The sequence below is a fragment of the Triticum dicoccoides genome, chromosome 3B, assembly GCF_002162155.2.
Source record: "Triticum dicoccoides isolate Atlit2015 ecotype Zavitan chromosome 3B, WEW_v2.0, whole genome shotgun sequence".
Classification (NCBI taxonomy): Eukaryota; Viridiplantae; Streptophyta; class Magnoliopsida; order Poales; family Poaceae; genus Triticum; species Triticum dicoccoides.
The window spans coordinates 516,433,945-516,451,116 of record NC_041385.1 but is presented as its reverse complement, the minus strand read 5'-3'; the positions used below and the strand labels follow the sequence as shown (position 1 = coordinate 516,451,116).

Below are 17,172 nucleotides of genomic sequence, written 5' to 3'. Positions count from 1 at the left end.
TATATCCATACCATGCACATTAATCAAGACAAAGCCAATGATGTTTTTTAGCCCTTCATGTATGCTTGTGTTTTTTATTTGTAATCCGGTGTTGTGATGAAGTTGCCTACTTACACCATGTCATTTTCTGCTTTGTCTTAACTGGTTTCGCCGATGATATGAACGATGCCATATTATTTTAATGTAATTTAAAATTGTGTCTCTTGATTTGTCAACATGAAATGGGATGGGATTGACAGTACACTGGCCATCGTTGTTTATATACGTACATAACTTGTTATATATTTGCTTGTTTCTCTTTTAGAATGCTAACTCCGATATAACGAAGAAGTCTCCTGAAGATAGCGAGACTGATACATTGTTTGTCGCTCTAACATATACTGTAGCGAAGAAGGCAAGCATCATGAAGATAGCGAGACAATCCCAAAGTCATGTCTTGTTGTAGTGTTCAAGATACCCGCCACTAGTAATGCAACAAACTCATTGAAGTCACCTCCTAAATCAGTTCAACTTTCCCAGTCTCAACTACAAGCAGAAAGACATGGTTTGGCTCTATTTCGATCCGAAGTCCAATCTCCAAGGAAGATTGCGTAGAACTGGAATGCACACATTATTGATAAGCGATTAGGGCTTTAGAATACGAGGGTTACGCAAGGACAATCTAGTAACAAAAGATATAGACCTCGGAGGATTCGAAGATATTGAACTCAGTGGTTCCGAACGCACAAAGTGACCTGTCCACATAGTCTTGGTGGTTCCGGAGGAAATATACCGGATGGTCTGAATGAAACTTAGGGTTTGGGTAGTTCACCAATCCCATCTCGGAAGATTTGACCGCTCACCATTCAAAGCGTCGATACTATACTGGGATCCTAGGACTTTCCTAGTGGATGTTCTCAGAATGTGTCTAGACGAGCGTCACTCGGAGGGTTCAAATGAGGCTTTGATTACAAACCTAATTGACTCAGAGCTACCAGATAGCTATCACTCGAGGGCAGTGAACGTGAGCAACAATCTTATGCATATCTTATATATACTGAATCACTCACTCAGAGGGTCCAAACTGCACACAATGCAACTAGCTAATTATCCTTGAAAATCTTGGAGGCTCCAGACAGAGACCATTCGAATGTTGAAGTGTGAATTCATGCCAAATAGCTTGAACAAATCTCGGTCTCGTGGTGTGATTGCTCGTTCCTGTATGATTCTTTCTGCAAGAGTTTTCGTCTTGTTGAGAATTCTGCAAGAAGTTTATAGGGTTTACCAGAATCACTAACCCCCCCCCCCCCTCCAAAAGCAATTATAGGTGCGTCCTAATTGTTCTTTTCAAAATGGAGGCTGATTAAAGGACAATGTTTCCGTTAACCCCGTAAGCAAACCTAGTTAAATCACACTAAACGGTTGATCCAAAAAAAATCACACTAAACGGACGCGACAGTACCCTAGTTACCCTACACGAGGGACTGCCCACCGAGCGGCCTTAACGCGCACGCAAAATCGAAATCAAACCCCAACTAACCACCGAAGAAAAAGTTCCACGAGAAAAAAACAAACACCGAAGAAAAAGAACAAAACAAAGGATGAGCTGCTGAAACCAAAGCACATTCCAGCACGAGGGGGAGAAGGGAGAGGGGAGCGGCAAGAAAACCCAAACCAAAAGCCCCCAGAGCTCCGGATCCACCTCCCGCATTGCTTCCAGGCCGCCAGATTCGTCCGAATCCGGCGCTTGCCCCGCCGGAGGGCTCGATCTGGCCCCGGATCGACCGGCATTCCGGCCCCGTGCACGCTCCAGTCCCGGCGGTGAGGCATGGGGACCTTCGGTGGCCAGTTCGAGGACTTCCACGCAGGTGAGGCCGTCGATCTGAGCCTTTCCTTTTCTATTCGCCGTGGGGGGAATGGCTCAGTTCAAGCTGCCGAGCTCAAAGCTTTGGTTCTTTTAAGAATCCTCTTTCACGCACCATTCGTGTGTATGTCTGCTGAAACTTCGAACTGGGGAGATTCAGTTCTCGTCGAGCTCCTGGTCAGGCCCAGTGTTTGGGGCGTTGAGGTTTCTTGCTCCTATTTTGGCAGTGCAAAACGACGCACCTGTTTCTCAGCTTTGCTTAATTTTTATCCGGATACCGTCGTTTTCTTACTGTATCAAATTGAATTTGGGAGCTCAAGGTTTCGATTTTGACACATGGTACCCATTTCTCACGCTTTGTTTGTTTCGGCGATGCAAACATTTCCAGACGACCGGCGTGCGGAGGTGATAGATTGGCTCGGCGGGCTGCTGCCGGAGTTCGATTTGCCGCTGGATTCTTCAGACGAGGAGCTGCGGGAGTACCTTATCGATGGGACGGCGCTGTGCTACACTGCGGACAAGCTCATGCCTGGTGTTCTGGAGGTGGCTAATCGATCTCAGAGATGATGGATGCTTTCTGTCTGTTCCCCTTGCTGTGCTGATATAGCTTCGTCTGTAGGGGGTTTGGGGTGGTTATGCATCAGACCATCGGTCAAATGTGAAGAAGTTCCTCTCTGTTATCGCGGAGATGGGGCTGCCAGGATTCAGCGTCAAGGATCTTGAGGAGGTAAGCTTGCTCCTGTCATGTGGAGCTGTTATATACTGGAATTATTATGATACTATTATGTGTTCCAACTGAATGTTGCTCTTTCTCCTGTCAAGCTGCAGCTAATATGTTAGAGCAGTTCGTGTTTACTACTTACTTACTTGGACCTTTTTGGCATTAAGGATTCTAATCTTGTACACACAGAGTAGCAGTAGTGTGGTTACGATTTATATATGGTATATGGGACATCCCATTAACTTTGCCCTTGTTATTAGTAAGGCTGGAAGGGGTTTATTGATGTGGAACCAGAGTGGTCTTAGTTAGATGTTCATATGCTGCTGTAGAATTCTGTCGAACAATGGAAGCAAGTTCATTGAAAGTATTGACTAAATGTGCCTCATTCCTCAGATGCTTACTCCTAACACTTATGGTTACGGATATGTTCAGATGTTCTTAAGAGGCAGATACAATAAAGCTAGATACCTTCAGATCCACTTTTGAGCTGCCAAATGAATTTGTAGTTCTGTGTTTCTGTCCATATCCTTTTATGTTCTCACATTTCCTTATTAACTCCTGTCGGTTCTATGGTTACAGGGATCAATGTCGTCTATAGTAGAGTGTCTCTTGGCTCTAAGAGATAATGTGTCAGCAGGATTGGGTGAAAATATGTCTAACTATGCTGCTAAGACTCCTTCAAGGCCTGTGGCTCCAGTTTCCACACCAGGAAGGAGATCTCCTGGAGAGGATAGAAGAAGGGGTGTTTGGGACGCCAAATCCCCACAAAGAAGTCCACTTCTTTCAGGTGTGCCCGTCTTCTCGATTCTCTTGCATGAAGTGCCATATCTCAGGACCATCAAACACTGCAATTACTTTCTATTTGAAAGTTCAAACAAGAATACTCAGTATTTGGCTGCATAGCTCTGATGATTAGCATTGGCTAGATGTAGCACATCCTGTGAATTGTAGAGTTCTACAAATTGCCGCAGTGACGAAAATTTATATGACCCAGCATTGTTACTTCAGCATGGCTTTTGTATATTGGTAACGTTGATTACGAGTGTTGTTATATGATGCAAGTAACAGTTATAACTTCCAGGTTGTGTTGCTTATCCCCTCCAATTTTGACTTAGGGTGTTAATCGATGATTATGTTTTCCATCCTTTGCAGGACAGAAGGCCAACGAGGTTTTCCAATTTAAGCGTGGACAATACACAGATCTTCCTGCTGCTAAGATTTCAGAGATGATCCAGTCAAACAGTTTAGATGTAACATCTTTAGTGTCACATTCCATACCAACTTAATACTTCTTTGTCTCACCCTTTTCCTAATGATAACCATCTTTTTTCAGAATGCCCCCACTCAATCACTTCTTAGAGTTGTTAACGGCATTCTGGATGAAAGTATTGAGAGAAAAAGAGGAGAAATACCACATGTATGCCTACTTGCCTAGTTCTGGTGACTTTGAATAAATGGATTTTATGGAACACTAATGTTTATTTCTTTTATCCTTCGTTATTGATGACTAACTTTTTCCTACTTCTCTCAGCGAGTTGTTTATTTACTAAGGAACGTTGTTCAAGAGATTGAGCACCGCATTTCTATTCAAGCAGAACACATTAGAAATGTAAGGATACAGTTTGTTTCGAAATTGCCCCTTTTCCATGTGAATTGAATTCCTTAATCAGATGGTAACTTATTTTCCAGCAAAATAACATCATCAAAACACGCGAGGATAAGTACCGTTCAAAAATTAAAGCACTCGAGACATTAGTAAATGGAACAAATGAAGAAAACGAGGTAAGCCTGAAATTATCGATGGTTAGAAAATGTCTACAAGGCACTGTAATACTGACAACACGTGCTTATCTTTTCAGATGGCAATAAACCGTCTTGAGCTAGTTAAGGTATTCAATAAATCCTCATATATTTCTATTAGTCTCATGTATTTTTTTCATGTATTTTACTTGCTTTTACAACAACAACAACAACAAAGCCTATCAGTCCCAAACTAGTTGGGATAGGCTAGAGTTGAAACCCAAAGATATCGAAACCAAGTCATGGTTCTGGCACATGGATAGCTAACTTCAACGCACCCCTATCCCTGTCCAATGCATTTTCTTGCTTTGCTATCTAGAAAACTTTTATTTTTTAGAAATGCTGGGAACTCTATTTTGGACTATATAAATTTGAGGTTACATATTAGTTATGTACTGTATGCATATGCAGTGTCAACTAATTGTATAAAAATAGTACACATGTGTTTTTCTTATAGGTAGAGAAGTCAAAAATTGATGAGAGAAGAAAGATAGGCGAGCAAGACATGGTCCGGCTGATGCGTGAAAAGGAAAATGCAGAGAATACAGTTACTAACCTTCAGCAGGAAATTCAAGTCATGAGCAGGATGTTCGAAGAATACAGGGAGCAGATGGAAGAAAAAACAAGCCAAATGGAGGAACACTTGACTCTAAGAGCTAAGGAGGCAGAGTTTCTTCTTATGCAATCGAAAAAGAGAGTTGAAGAACTTGAAACTGCTTCTGAACTACAATTGCAACTCTGGAGCAAGAAGGCAAATACTTTTCGAAGTTTTATGGATAACCAAAAACTGTGTATTAAGGTTAGTGTAGTGTATCTTTGTGTTATTAAATTCTTTCAGATTTTAGTTTATAGTTTTCTGACTATTCAACTCTTTCAGGATATAAGGATATCGTCTCAGTCAATTAAGCAGGAAATGTTTGCCCTTCAAATGAAATGGAGGGATGAAATATCTAACATGGGTATGTAGACTATTGCTCATGACGTGTGTATTTGCATTGTCCTTATCCACAAATCGTGTTTTGTTACTTCACTATTTTGGTTTGCTTTGTCTTAACGTTCACAATTGTCTAGGACTTGACCTAAAAGGTTTGGTAGATGCCGCTGAAAATTACCATGGCGTTCTTGCTGAAAATCAGAAGTTATTTAATGAAGTGCAAGAACTAAAAGGTAATTCTTGCGCTGTTTACTGTTGGAGCACACTTTGCGACTGTAACTAATTTGTTAATATATTGCTTATTATCAGGTAATATAAGAGTATACTGTCGTGTCAGACCATTTCTTCCTGGTCAAGACGGAAAATCAACCGCAGTTGATTATATTGGTGAGAATGGTGAAATTCTCATTTCAAACCCCTCCAAGCAAGGAAAGGATGGCTATCGGATGTTCAAGTTTAACAAGATCTTTAATACACATGTTTCTCAAGGTATATATCCATTAAACTAAGTAATCGGTCGAAAAACAACTATTTTGGTGTATATTTGAATATTGATCATTAACGAGTTATGTAATAACTTACAGCTGAAGTTTTCTCCGATATCCAGCCTTTGATTAGATCTGTTCTTGATGGATTCAATGTGTGCATTTTTGCATACGGCCAAACTGGATCTGGCAAAACATATACAATGGTATTACCTAATCTTTGACTTGTTCAGGAAAACAAACTTGATTAATATACTTTCTTGGGGATATTGCTAATTAGGAAATAATGTGCTTTGTATGGGTTAGAGCACATGATTTAATAGTCACACCTTTGCATTTCAATTGAACCCCAAACAAAATAAATCACATATGTGCAACAGTAATTTTGTGAGTGAAGACAGGACCAAATGTGCATTGTACAAAAGAGACCATATGCACAGCTTATTTCTCAAACAGTAAAGTTGCAATCTTGTCCTTTTTGTATACTTCATATGTTAGTATATTTTTTAGCAAACTTTTGCAGATGTACATGTTTTGTGTACCCACTAATACAAGCGGAAAATCAATATTCATTACTAACTGTATGTGTCGCCATTTTTTGTTTTAGAGCGGCCCCGGCAAATCAAAAGAAGATTGGGGTGTTAACTATCGAGCTTTAAATGACTTGTTTGATATCTCGTTAAAAAGGAGAAACACTTTCTCATATGAGGTGGAAGTGCAAATGGTTGAAATATACAACGAACAAGTCAGGGATCTTCTATCAAATGATATTGCACAAAAGAGATATCCTTTGTTAAACATCTATTTTGTTTCTGTTATCATGTCTTTCTTTGTTCTGCTATTCGTATAACATGTTATTCTTGACATAAAGAAACACTCGGTATTTGGAGTACTTCTCAACCTAATGGACTTGTCGTACCCGATGCTAGTTTAATTCCTGTCAAATCAACATCGGATGTATTAGACTTAATGGAAATTGGACAGGCAAATAGAGCAGTTGGATCAACAGCGCTGAATGAAAGGAGTAGTAGGTCCCATAGGTATGTAGATTTGACTACTAAGTGAAGTTATCCCATAAAAATCTTGTGAGAGCACAAGCAAATAGAGCAGTTCTAAAAGCTTTGTTTGCATGCAGCATTTTAACCGTGCATGTGAGAGGTCTGGACGTGAAGAATGGATCTACTTCTCGAGGATGTCTACATCTGATTGATCTTGCTGGGAGTGAGAGAGTAGAGCGATCTGAAGCAACCGGAGATAGATTAAAGGAAGCACAACATATTAACAAATCTCTTTCTGCTCTTGGAGATGTCATCTTTGCTTTGGCCCAGAAGAATGCTCATGTGCCCTACAGAAACAGCAAACTGACTCAAGTTCTTCAGAGCTCTTTAGGTAAACATAAGGTTGCCAGTAATTGTGTATGTGGACAAATTTTCTTGTTCCTACAAAGTTTACCTTTTCATGTAGGTGGGCAAGCAAAGACGCTAATGTTTGTTCAGATAAACCCTGATGTGGAATCATGTTCAGAAACCATAAGTACTTTGAAATTTGCTGAAAGAGTTTCTGGGGTTGAGTTAGGTGCTGCAAGGAGCAACAAAGAGGGCAAGGATATAAAAGATCTGCTAGAACAGGTTTCTTTTGCCCTCCATCTCTGATGAACTTCAAATTACTTGTTTTGATTTGAACTGTAAACATTGGTGAGCAAGCTTTATGTAGAGTTCATATGGCCAGTTTATATGCTATTTTCCTTGTTGTATCTACCCTTGTCTGCAGGGAAACTCAAGTTAACTATTGAATGGGAACTAAAAAAGAACATAAATTGTCTAGCTAACTGGAGTAAATACATTTATATATCTTAGCCTGTTGTTTATTAATATTGTCTGCTGATGCTTTGCGGCATACTCTTATCATATAGTTTCCACTTTCAGTCATGAATATTCTTTCTATATCGGTTTCTCAAGTGTCATCCTCATTGTATCCAGGTTGCGTCTTTGAAAGACACAATATCGCGAAAGGATATGGAAATGGAACAGCTTCAAGTCAACAAAGTCAAATCTCCCAGTTCATTAACAGATAAAAGTGGCAGTAGCTTGCTAAAACAGTCCTCTACGGCAAGCCAACAGAACCAACTAATATCAGGTAAAAGACCGCTGAAGTCTCAAAACTATACAGCGGTCAACAGAGGCAAGAAATAACCTTGAGTTTCCCACTCACCAATATGTATATGCAGGGTCCATTGGATCAGGTGAAACTGAATACGAAGATAATGCATCCGACGATGGTTGCTCGGTAGGTGAAACCGAGTATTCTGTCGGCAGCGCTTCTGAATCAGCAGCAGATCGAATGTACGTGCCCATTCTGCTTTCTTCTCTATTATCTCTCGTATGAAACCATCATGCACCACACCAGCGCCGGAATTTATTTTACTTCCCCACAAAAGATAACTTAAAACACCGTGCTCTGAACTCAAAAGGGTTTCCCATCAGTTCTTTTGGCCTCACGTCACAGAAAACGCCTCTCAGCCTGATGTGTAACAAACATTTTGTACAATTGCAGGCAAAAGGGTCCATCAAGACTGACCAGATTTTTCCTGACGAAGAATGGGCAGCCAGCGGCTTCCAGACCAAAACCAAAGGAACCTGTTCCGAAGACGACGATCATAGGTACGCATTCGCAGGCAACCTGGCATCCCTATGATATGCTTGCTAGGCCACTGGTGCCTGGCATTAACCAGAAAATTCATAAACAAGAAATATTGACATTATGAAACCAGAATCTCAATACTGTACTGACTGGAGCTACTGTATTTGTAAACCAGGTCGCCGGAACTCGATAGCTAGCCAGGTCCCGACCGCGGCATCTTCGATCAAGCCGCCGAAGAAACGGGTGATCCAGTAGACGACGCCGATGATGGACAGCTGCAGTGGTGTCTTTGCATCTGTAACGAGACTCGGAATGTTGTTGCCCTGTGTAAACCTGTAACACGAGGCGCGGGTTTAGGATTGTTGTATCTTATGTATCGATTTCACTGGGCAGGCAGAGGCAGCCATGTACCTGTAACACAACTCCGAATGATTTGAACTAATGATGATGAGCAGCCGAGCTACGCTTGCTGGCCGCTGTGATGAGATATGATGAGTGGGTTTATTGGCCTCCTGTTTGTAAAAACTGCATCTGCACGCATCTTGATGCAAAATGCTGCGGCGAGATGTGCCTCTGATCCGTCACCGCGTCATGCGAGGAGGTGACGGCGGCCGGCCGGCCTGCTGCCGCTTTTGCCACCGGAGTCCGGTTGTGCAGGCTGCGCTGTCTCTGGCACTGGCTATGGTAATCCATGTAGCACAAAGGAGATGGTGTCATTTTTTTTATTTTTTTTGAAACAAGGAGATGGTGTCAATTTGATATTTGTGGTGATCATCGAAGAGCATGTATACCTTCAAAACAGAAGAAGCCGCCGCATTTTTTTTCATTCTTGTGGAATGGTTTTCCAGAATCTAGAACATCGAAATGCTGGTCGCCAGTAGGAAAAAAAAAAAATGGTGATTGCGGTGAGCGTGGATCGAACACGCGACCTTCAGATCTTCAGTCTGACGCTCTCCCAACTGAGCTATCCCCGCTGTTGACGCTTCTGTTCAAACGACGCTATTTAACCGATAGAGCACCTCATGGACCGAGTTGCCAACGTTGTTGATTTTGCTTAATATAAGAACGAAAGAAATACTACGAACCGAAGAATTCTCTCACGACTAAAGTTAGTGGGAACAAAACACTTCAACCCATTGTTATATGTTAGCTGGATGATACCAGTCTTTACATGATAACCAACTTGAAAAATTCAAATTTAAACATGTCAAAAAATTATGAAAAAAATCATGGATGTTCACAACATATATGTCGACCACTCCTAAAAAATTCAGATCAAAATTCGAAATATACAAGGAGAAACAAAAAAGACAAATCCATCATGAATCTCTACTACCTAAAAAAAACGTAGTGTTTCGTTTCCCCTCTTCATCCAACCCCTTCCTACGACTCCTCCTCCCCTCAAGCGATTTTCTTTTCTCCCTCAACCGGTTTTCTCCCCATCGGTTTTCTCCCTGCCGGTTTTCTTTTCTCCCTCCAATCGGACTCTATCTTTGGTAAACAAATAATTCACATAAGGTAACCAAGCGCAATCAATCCAAACGCAATCAATTCATGCATGGCAATCAATTCATTCACAGTGATTAAGCTCCTTCCTTCTTTCAATCCCACGGTGATCAATCTCCTTCCTTCTTTTATAAGTGTTTCCATCTGGCCGGACAAACCCATTCAATTTTCTAACACAATTAATTCATGTATGGTACTGAATCTGTTACTATTTGGTAACGCATAATGTAATCAATTAACGCATGGTATTCAGTCTCTATTTGGTAACGCAATAAACTCACCAGCAGCAAAAAGTCATGGACGCAATAAACACAAATAGGCAATCAATTCATGCATGATCACAGAAAAAATCCTATCAGTTTAGAGAGTGGACGAAGGGTCTTAGGGAGAGAGAGTATACCTGGGTGTAACTAAGAGAGAGAGAGATTCATGGGAGACAAATGTTTTCACGAGAGTAAATGAAAGAGAGAAAGATTTACACCGGTGTAACTAAGAGAGAGAGATAGATTCATGCAGACGAATATTTTCACGGGAGTAAATGAGAGAGAGAGATGGTTTAACCGGAGTATTTGAGAGCGAGAGTTTTTCACGGTAGATATTTTTTTAAGATGTTCTGCATAGAAAGGTTGTTGTAATAATTGTTGCATAGTATTGTTTCTCAGGTTTGTTATAGCCATACGCAGGGATATTCTGATATGACAATTCACTATATTTTTTGTACAATATGGTCGAGAACTATTGATTTTCTGCCACAATGCTATGGTGGCGGTTTCTTCTGCGATATATCGGTTACGCCCCATGACAATATTAAAAACTATGTATCCCTGTTGCAACGCACGGGCAATTTCCTAGTAGTGTCAAAAGAAGACAAGAGCAAAAATAACACTATTCACATCTGAATTTGTCATTTTTGTTTCTCCTTGTATATTTTGAATTTTGATCTAAATATTTTAGGAGTGGTCGACATATGTGTTCTGAACATCCATGATTTTTTTTCATATTTTTTGACATGTCTAAATTTGAATTTTTTAAGTTGGTATCATGGTATCATCTAAAGACTCGTATCACCTGACACTTTCCCATCCTGGCTGCTCATGCATACTCAACTATTGGCACCGATACAACATGTTGAAATGTGAGATGGGCCTAGAGCCCATATAACAATTTCAGATTTGATCTCTAAGGGCCCATGTAGGTTGCATGACAAGGTGGTGGAAAGTTTAGTCCCACCATGCTAGTGGAAGGAAAGTTGGAGTGGTTTATAAGGGTGACTCTTCTACATGCTATTGGAGCTTGAGAAGAGAAGAGGCCCTCGCGCGCTCCTCCTCCGCCCGCCACGCCTCGACGCGGGTTGCGGGAATGAGCCGAGCCGAGCTCACACCTATGCGCTTATTTTTGCCACTCACTAACGGAGAGGTTCTGACAGCAGGGCCACGATCTGAGACGTCGGATTGTGGGCTGTCACGGACTCGGACGTGGGTCAAGCCCACGTCTCTCCACGCGGATGCGTCTATATAAGTGTGAGGTGTCCCCTAACCCTAGCCACCACGACCAGATCACATCTGCTCCACGCGAACCACCCACCGTCGTTCCTTTGCTGCTGCTGCCGCCGGTGACTCCATCCCGTCCGCCGCGTACACGGTCGACGGGAGAGCAGGTCTCCGAAACTCCGTCTCTCTGGTTCCTGTACGGGAGAGAGACGAATAGGTTTTTGGGAAGCGACTACGCTCGCCTCCGATCCACTACTTCCTCTATGTCCGCGTCGTCTCCGTCATCACCATGTCCAGCGACACCGAACGCGCCGCCGCCGAGAAGACCGAGGCCGACAAGAAGGCCACCGAGGATGCTTCTGCTGCTGCCACCGCAGCGCGGCTTCTGCATGGCCTACTGGAGGATATACCGCGTTTATCCCTCTCCTGATAATTTTTGTATTAGCAGTGCTAGCATCGTGTGTAGATTTGTCTACTATTTGCGTAGTACGTGCTTGTTTAGATCAGTACCAGTATGTTGTTAGTTCTGTCAATGCCATGCTAGTTATCTACTTATGAATTAAATTAGTCGAAAAATTGCCTATTTTCTTAGCAATCCAAAAACCTATTATGTGTAGGATTTTTTCGGCAAGTGGCTTTGCCGCAGCACTGAAACCGGATAAGTTTACCGGTACGTATTTTAAGCGTTGGCAGACAAAGACCACTTTATGGCTCACGGCTATGAACGTGTTTTGGGTCACCGGTGTGTCCACGGAAACGATTGCTCCTGAACAGGAGAAGGCGTTCAGGGAGGCAACCACTGTGTTTCTCGGAGCAGTTCTTAGCGTGATCGGAGATAAACTGGTCGACACATATTTACATGTGCATGTCGCCAAGGACTTGTGGGAGGCGCTCGAATCTAAGTTCGGGGCCGCCGATGCAGGGAGCGAGATGTATATTATAGAGCAGTTCCATGATTACAAGATGGTTGAGAACCATCCTGTACTGGAGCAGGCTCATGAGATAATATGCATTGTTAAGGAGCTTGAGCTTCTGAAGTGCGAGTTACCCGGCAAGTTTGTCGCGGGCTGCATAATCGCTAAGCTCCCCAATTCCTGGAGGAACTTTGCCACCACTCTGAAACATCAGAGGCGTGAATTCTCTGTGGAGGATGTCATTGTCCATCTGAGTGTTGAGCAGAATTCGAGGGCAAAGGACTCGCACGGAAAAGGGGCCGAAGGGACTTCTGTTGCCAACATGGTGAACCAGAGGAAATTCAACTCCCACAAGTTCAAGGGAAAGAACGGTGTCCAACAGAATACCGACTTCAAGAAGAAGGGTAAGAAGACCTTCAAGAAGAACAAGAAGGATGAGGGCTGATTTACTTGTGGTTCAGCTGAACATTAGGCCAACAAGTGACCAAACAAGTTTAGAAGTCAGGGCAGGACTCCAAGTCTGTCAACATGATTGTGGGCAACAATGAGAATGGTGCATCTGGGTATGGTAATTTATTTACTGTTTTTTCAGTGTTTCAGCCTACCGATTGGTGGGTGGATACAGGTGCAGGTGTTCATGTGTGTGCTGACATTTCATTGTTCTCTTCTTACCAGGTCACAGGCCACGGGTCCGTATTGATGGGGAATGGCGCGAGTGCTTCTGTTCATGGTGTTGGCACGATCGATCTGAAGTTTACTTCGGGAAGGATCGTGCAGCTGAAGAACGTGCAGCATGTCCCCGCCATCAAGAAGAACCTAGTTAGTGGCTCCCTTCTATGTAGAGAAGGGTTTAAGTTGGTATTCGAGTCTAATAAATTAGTTGTTACTAAGTATGGACTATTTGTTGGAAAAGGTTATGAGAGCGGAGGGATGTTCCGCCTTTCCCTCGCAGATTTCTGTAATAAAGTCGTGAACCATATTCATTCGACTGTTAATGAATCTGAGGTTTGGCATTCACGTCTTTGTCACATAAGTTTCGGTGTTATGACGCGGCTAGCTAAATTGTATTTAATCCCAAGTTTCACTTTAGCCAAAGGTTCTAAGTGCCTATCATGTGTGCAAGCTAAGCAACCTCGCCAGCCTCACAAGGCTGTGGAGGAGAGACACTTGGCACCGTTGGAACTCATACATTCTGATCTTTGTGAGATGAATGGCGTGTTGACTAAAGGTGGAAAGAAGTACTTCATGACATTGATAGATGATTCCACTAGATATTGCTATGTATATATGTTAAATACTAAAGATGAGGCTCTACACTACTTTAAAATCTATAAGGCAGAAGTTGAGAATCAACTTGAAAAGAAAATTAAACGAGTCCGATCAGATCATGGTGGAGAGTACTTCTCGAGTGAGTTTGGTTCCTTCTGTGCCGAACACGGCATTATTCATGAGAGGACGCCTCCCTATTCTCCCCAGTCAAACGGGGTTGCCGAGCGGAAAAACCGTACTCTAACTAATCTGGTTAACGCCATGTTAGATACATCGGGTTTATCCAAGGCATGGTGGGGGGAGGCTATCTTGACGGCATGTCATGTCCTGAACAAAGTTTCGACAAAGGATAATGAGATCACTCCCTATGAGAAATGAGCAAAGAGAAGGACAACACTCTCGTACTTGCGTACTTGGGGCTGTTTGGCGAAAGTCAACGTGTCGATCCCCAAAAAGCGTAAGCTTGGACCCAAGACTGTGGGCTGCGTTAATTTGGGCTACGCTAAGAACAGCGTTGGCTATAGATTTCTAGTAGTGAAATCTGAGGTACCTGACCAGAAGGTCGGTACAATTATGGAGTCTAAGGATGCTACATTCTTTATATTTTTCCTATGAGAGATATGCAAAGCACTTCTAGACAGGAATCTGAGGAGACTCCTGAGCCTGCCATTCCTATGGAATATTATGAACGAACACATGATAAAAATCCTGAGGAGGATGGCGAGGAAACCCTTGGGAGGGGCAAGAGACAAAGGACTGCAAAGACCTTTGGTGATGATTTCTTCGTGTACCTCGTGGATGATACTCCCACTTCTATCTCAGAAGCGTTTGCCTCTCCAGAAGCTGACTACTGGAAGGATGTGGTCCGTAGCGAGATGGATTCCATCATGGCTAACGGGACATGGGAGATCACTGAGCGTCCTATGGTTGCAAACCATTGGGATGTAAGTGGGTGTTCAAGAAAAAGCTTAGGCCCGATGGTACGATTGAAAAATACAAGGCTAGGCTTGTGGCCAAGGGCTATGACTAGAAAGAAGAGGAAGATTTCTTCGATACTTATTCACCTGTGGCTAGACTGACAACCATTCGAGTATTACTCTCGTTGGCGGCCTCACATGGTCTTCTCGTCCATCAAATGGATGTTAAGACGGCTTTTCTGAATGGAGAGCTAAATGAGGAAATCTACATGCAACAGCCAGATGGCTTTGTGATAGATGGTCAGGAAAGGAAGGTGTGTAAGTTGCTGAAATCTTTATATGGCCTGAATCAAGCACCTAAGCAATGGCATGATAAGTTCAATACAACTCTGACATCTATTGGTTTCGTTGTTAATGAGGCTGACAAATGTGTATACTATCGCCATGGTGGGGACGAAGGAGTTATACTGTGCTTGTATGTTGATGACATACTGATATTCGGAACAAACCTCAAAGTCATTGAGGAGGTCAAATCGTTTCTATCTCAGAACTTTGAGATGAAAGACCTTGGTGTGGCTGATGTTATCTTGAACATCAAGCTACTGAGAGATAATGAGGGTGGGATCACACTTCTGCAATCCCATTATGTTGAGAAGGTGTTGAGCCGTTTTGGATATTCGGACTGCACACCATCTCAAACACCATATGATCCTAGCGTGTTGATTCGAAAGTCTAAAAGCATGGCTAAAGATCAATTGAGATACTCTCAAATCATTGGTTCATTGATGTACCTAGCGAGCGCAACGAGGCCTGACATCGCGTTTGCTGTGAGCAAACTGAGCCGGTTCGTTTCCAAACCGGGTGATGTACATTGGCATGCTGTTGAAAGAGGTATGCGCTATCTGAAAGGTACTATGAACTATGGACTTCACTATACCGGAGACCCGTCGGTACTTGAAGGGTATAGTGATGCGAATTGGATCTCTGATGCTGATGAGATGAAGGCCACAACTGGGTATATGTTTACTCTTGGAGGTGGCGCTGTTTCCTGAAAGTCTTGCAAGCAAACGATCTTAACGAGATCGACAATGGAAGCAGAATTAACAGCATTAGACACTTCTGGTGTTGAAGCAGGATGGCTTCGAGATCTTTTGATGGACTTGCCATTGGTTGATAAACCGGTTCCGGCTATCCTTATGAACTGTGATAATCAGACTGTCATCACCAAGGTGAAGAGTTCAAAGGACAACACGAAGTCCAACAAACACATAAAAATGAGATTAAAAGCTGTTAGAAATTTAAGAAACTCCGGAGTGATAGCGTTGGACTATGTCCATACGGCTAAGAATCTGGCAGATCCCTTTACGAAAGGGCTATCGCGTATAGTGATAGATAGTGCATCGAGGGAGATGGGTATGAGACCCACATGAGTTGCCATGGTGATAACCCAACCTATGTGATCGGAGATCCCGTGAAGTAGGACCTGGGAAAACAAGCCAGTGGTGAACTGAGGAGAGTAACTTTACTAACCCACTCCGTTGGAGATGCAATACTCTCAGAAACTGTATGGAAGGATGACTACTGTCTTAATGTGTTTCAAGGCTTATACGTATAAGCAAGATGCTATCCTACAGAGCGATCTTTGGAGCAACACACCTATGTGAGTCCGACTGCTAGTCACAGTCTATGAGATTGGGGTGATCTCTAGTAAGCTCATGAATAGGCCAGGAGTGTGACCTATATGCTCCACCCGAGGGGTCAGCCTTCGGCAGCCCAGTACTAGTAAGACATGTGGTGAAACTTCTTTACACCAAACTGACAATTCAAGGCCTAGTCCATTGTTTCAATTGTGAAGGAGTGTAGCTACTTGCTCTAGGTGAAGCTCAACCTTAATAGGTCTTCACTGAAACACTAGTATATCAAAACAACGTTTGGAACAAAGGACAAAGTGGGCCCCTGAGATCTGGTGGGGGATTGTTGAAATGTGAGATGGGCCTAGAGCCCATATAACAATTTCAGATTTGATCTCTAAGGGCCCATGTAGGTGGCATGACAAGGTGGTGGAAAATTTAGTCCCACCATGCTAATGAAAGGAAAGTTGGAGTGGTTTATAAGGGTGGCTCTTCTACATGCTATTGGAGCTTGAGAAGAGAAGAGGCCCTCGCGCGCTCCTCCTCCGCCGCCCGCCTCGCCTCGCCTCATCACGACGCGTCGCGGGTTGCGGGAATGAGCCGAGCTGAGCTCACACCTATGCGCTTATTTTTGCCAGTCACTTACAGAGAGGTTCTGACAGCAGGGCCACGATCTGAGACGTCGGATCATGGGCTGTCACGGACTCGGACGTGGGTCAAGCCCACGTCTCTCCACGCGGCTACGTCTATATAAGTGTGTGGTGTCCCCTAACCCTAGCCGCCATGACCAGATCACATCTGCTCCACGCGAATCGCCCACCGTCGTTCCTTTGTTGTTGCTGTCGCCGGTGACTCCATCCCGTCCGCCGCGTACACGGTCGATGGGAGAGCGGGTCTCCGAAACTCCGTCTCTCTAGTTCCTGTACGGGAGAGAGACGAATAGGTTTTTGGAAAGCGACTACGCGACTGCTCGCCTCCGATCCACTACTTCCTCTACGTCCGCGTCGTCTCCGTCATCACCA

General features: G+C 43.2%; 1 protein-coding gene and 1 non-coding gene across 2 annotated transcripts; one reads left to right on the top strand and one right to left on the bottom strand.

Annotated features, from left to right (window-relative positions):
- Nucleotides 1-1,567: 1,567 nt before the first annotated feature.
- Nucleotides 1,568-8,915, top strand: LOC119276832 (kinesin-like protein KIN-14C). Its single transcript, XM_037557997.1, has 22 exons — nt 1,568-1,847; nt 2,232-2,386; nt 2,463-2,570; nt 3,144-3,351; nt 3,717-3,814; nt 3,898-3,981; nt 4,096-4,173; nt 4,254-4,346; nt 4,424-4,453; nt 4,822-5,163; nt 5,242-5,323; nt 5,436-5,531; nt 5,608-5,787; nt 5,883-5,989; nt 6,391-6,566; nt 6,659-6,823; nt 6,919-7,172; nt 7,248-7,411; nt 7,763-7,919; nt 8,011-8,125; nt 8,337-8,443; nt 8,599-8,915. The coding sequence occupies exons 1-22, from the start codon at nt 1,808-1,810 to the stop codon at nt 8,676-8,678; spliced, it is 2,919 nt and encodes a 972-aa protein (XP_037413894.1). The 5' UTR covers nt 1,568-1,807; the 3' UTR covers nt 8,679-8,915.
- Nucleotides 8,916-9,324: 409 nt separating this feature from the next.
- On the bottom strand, nt 9,325-9,397 carry TRNAF-GAA. The gene has a single exon. It is a non-coding gene; the product is annotated as a tRNA-Phe (tRNA).
- Nucleotides 9,398-17,172: the final 7,775 nt, after the last annotated feature.

Bases quoted from the DNA above. Each gene is read 5' to 3' on its own strand.
- LOC119276832 (XM_037557997.1), top strand. From the start codon at position 1,808: ATGGGGACCTTCGGTGGCCAGTTCGAGGACTTCCACGCAG. The intron at 4,454-4,821 runs GTATTCAATAAA...TTTTTCTTATAG, and splicing joins ACCGTCTTGAGCTAGTTAAG to GTAGAGAAGTCAAAAATTGA. The intron at 7,412-7,762 runs GTTTCTTTTGCC...CATTGTATCCAG, and splicing joins TAAAAGATCTGCTAGAACAG to GTTGCGTCTTTGAAAGACAC.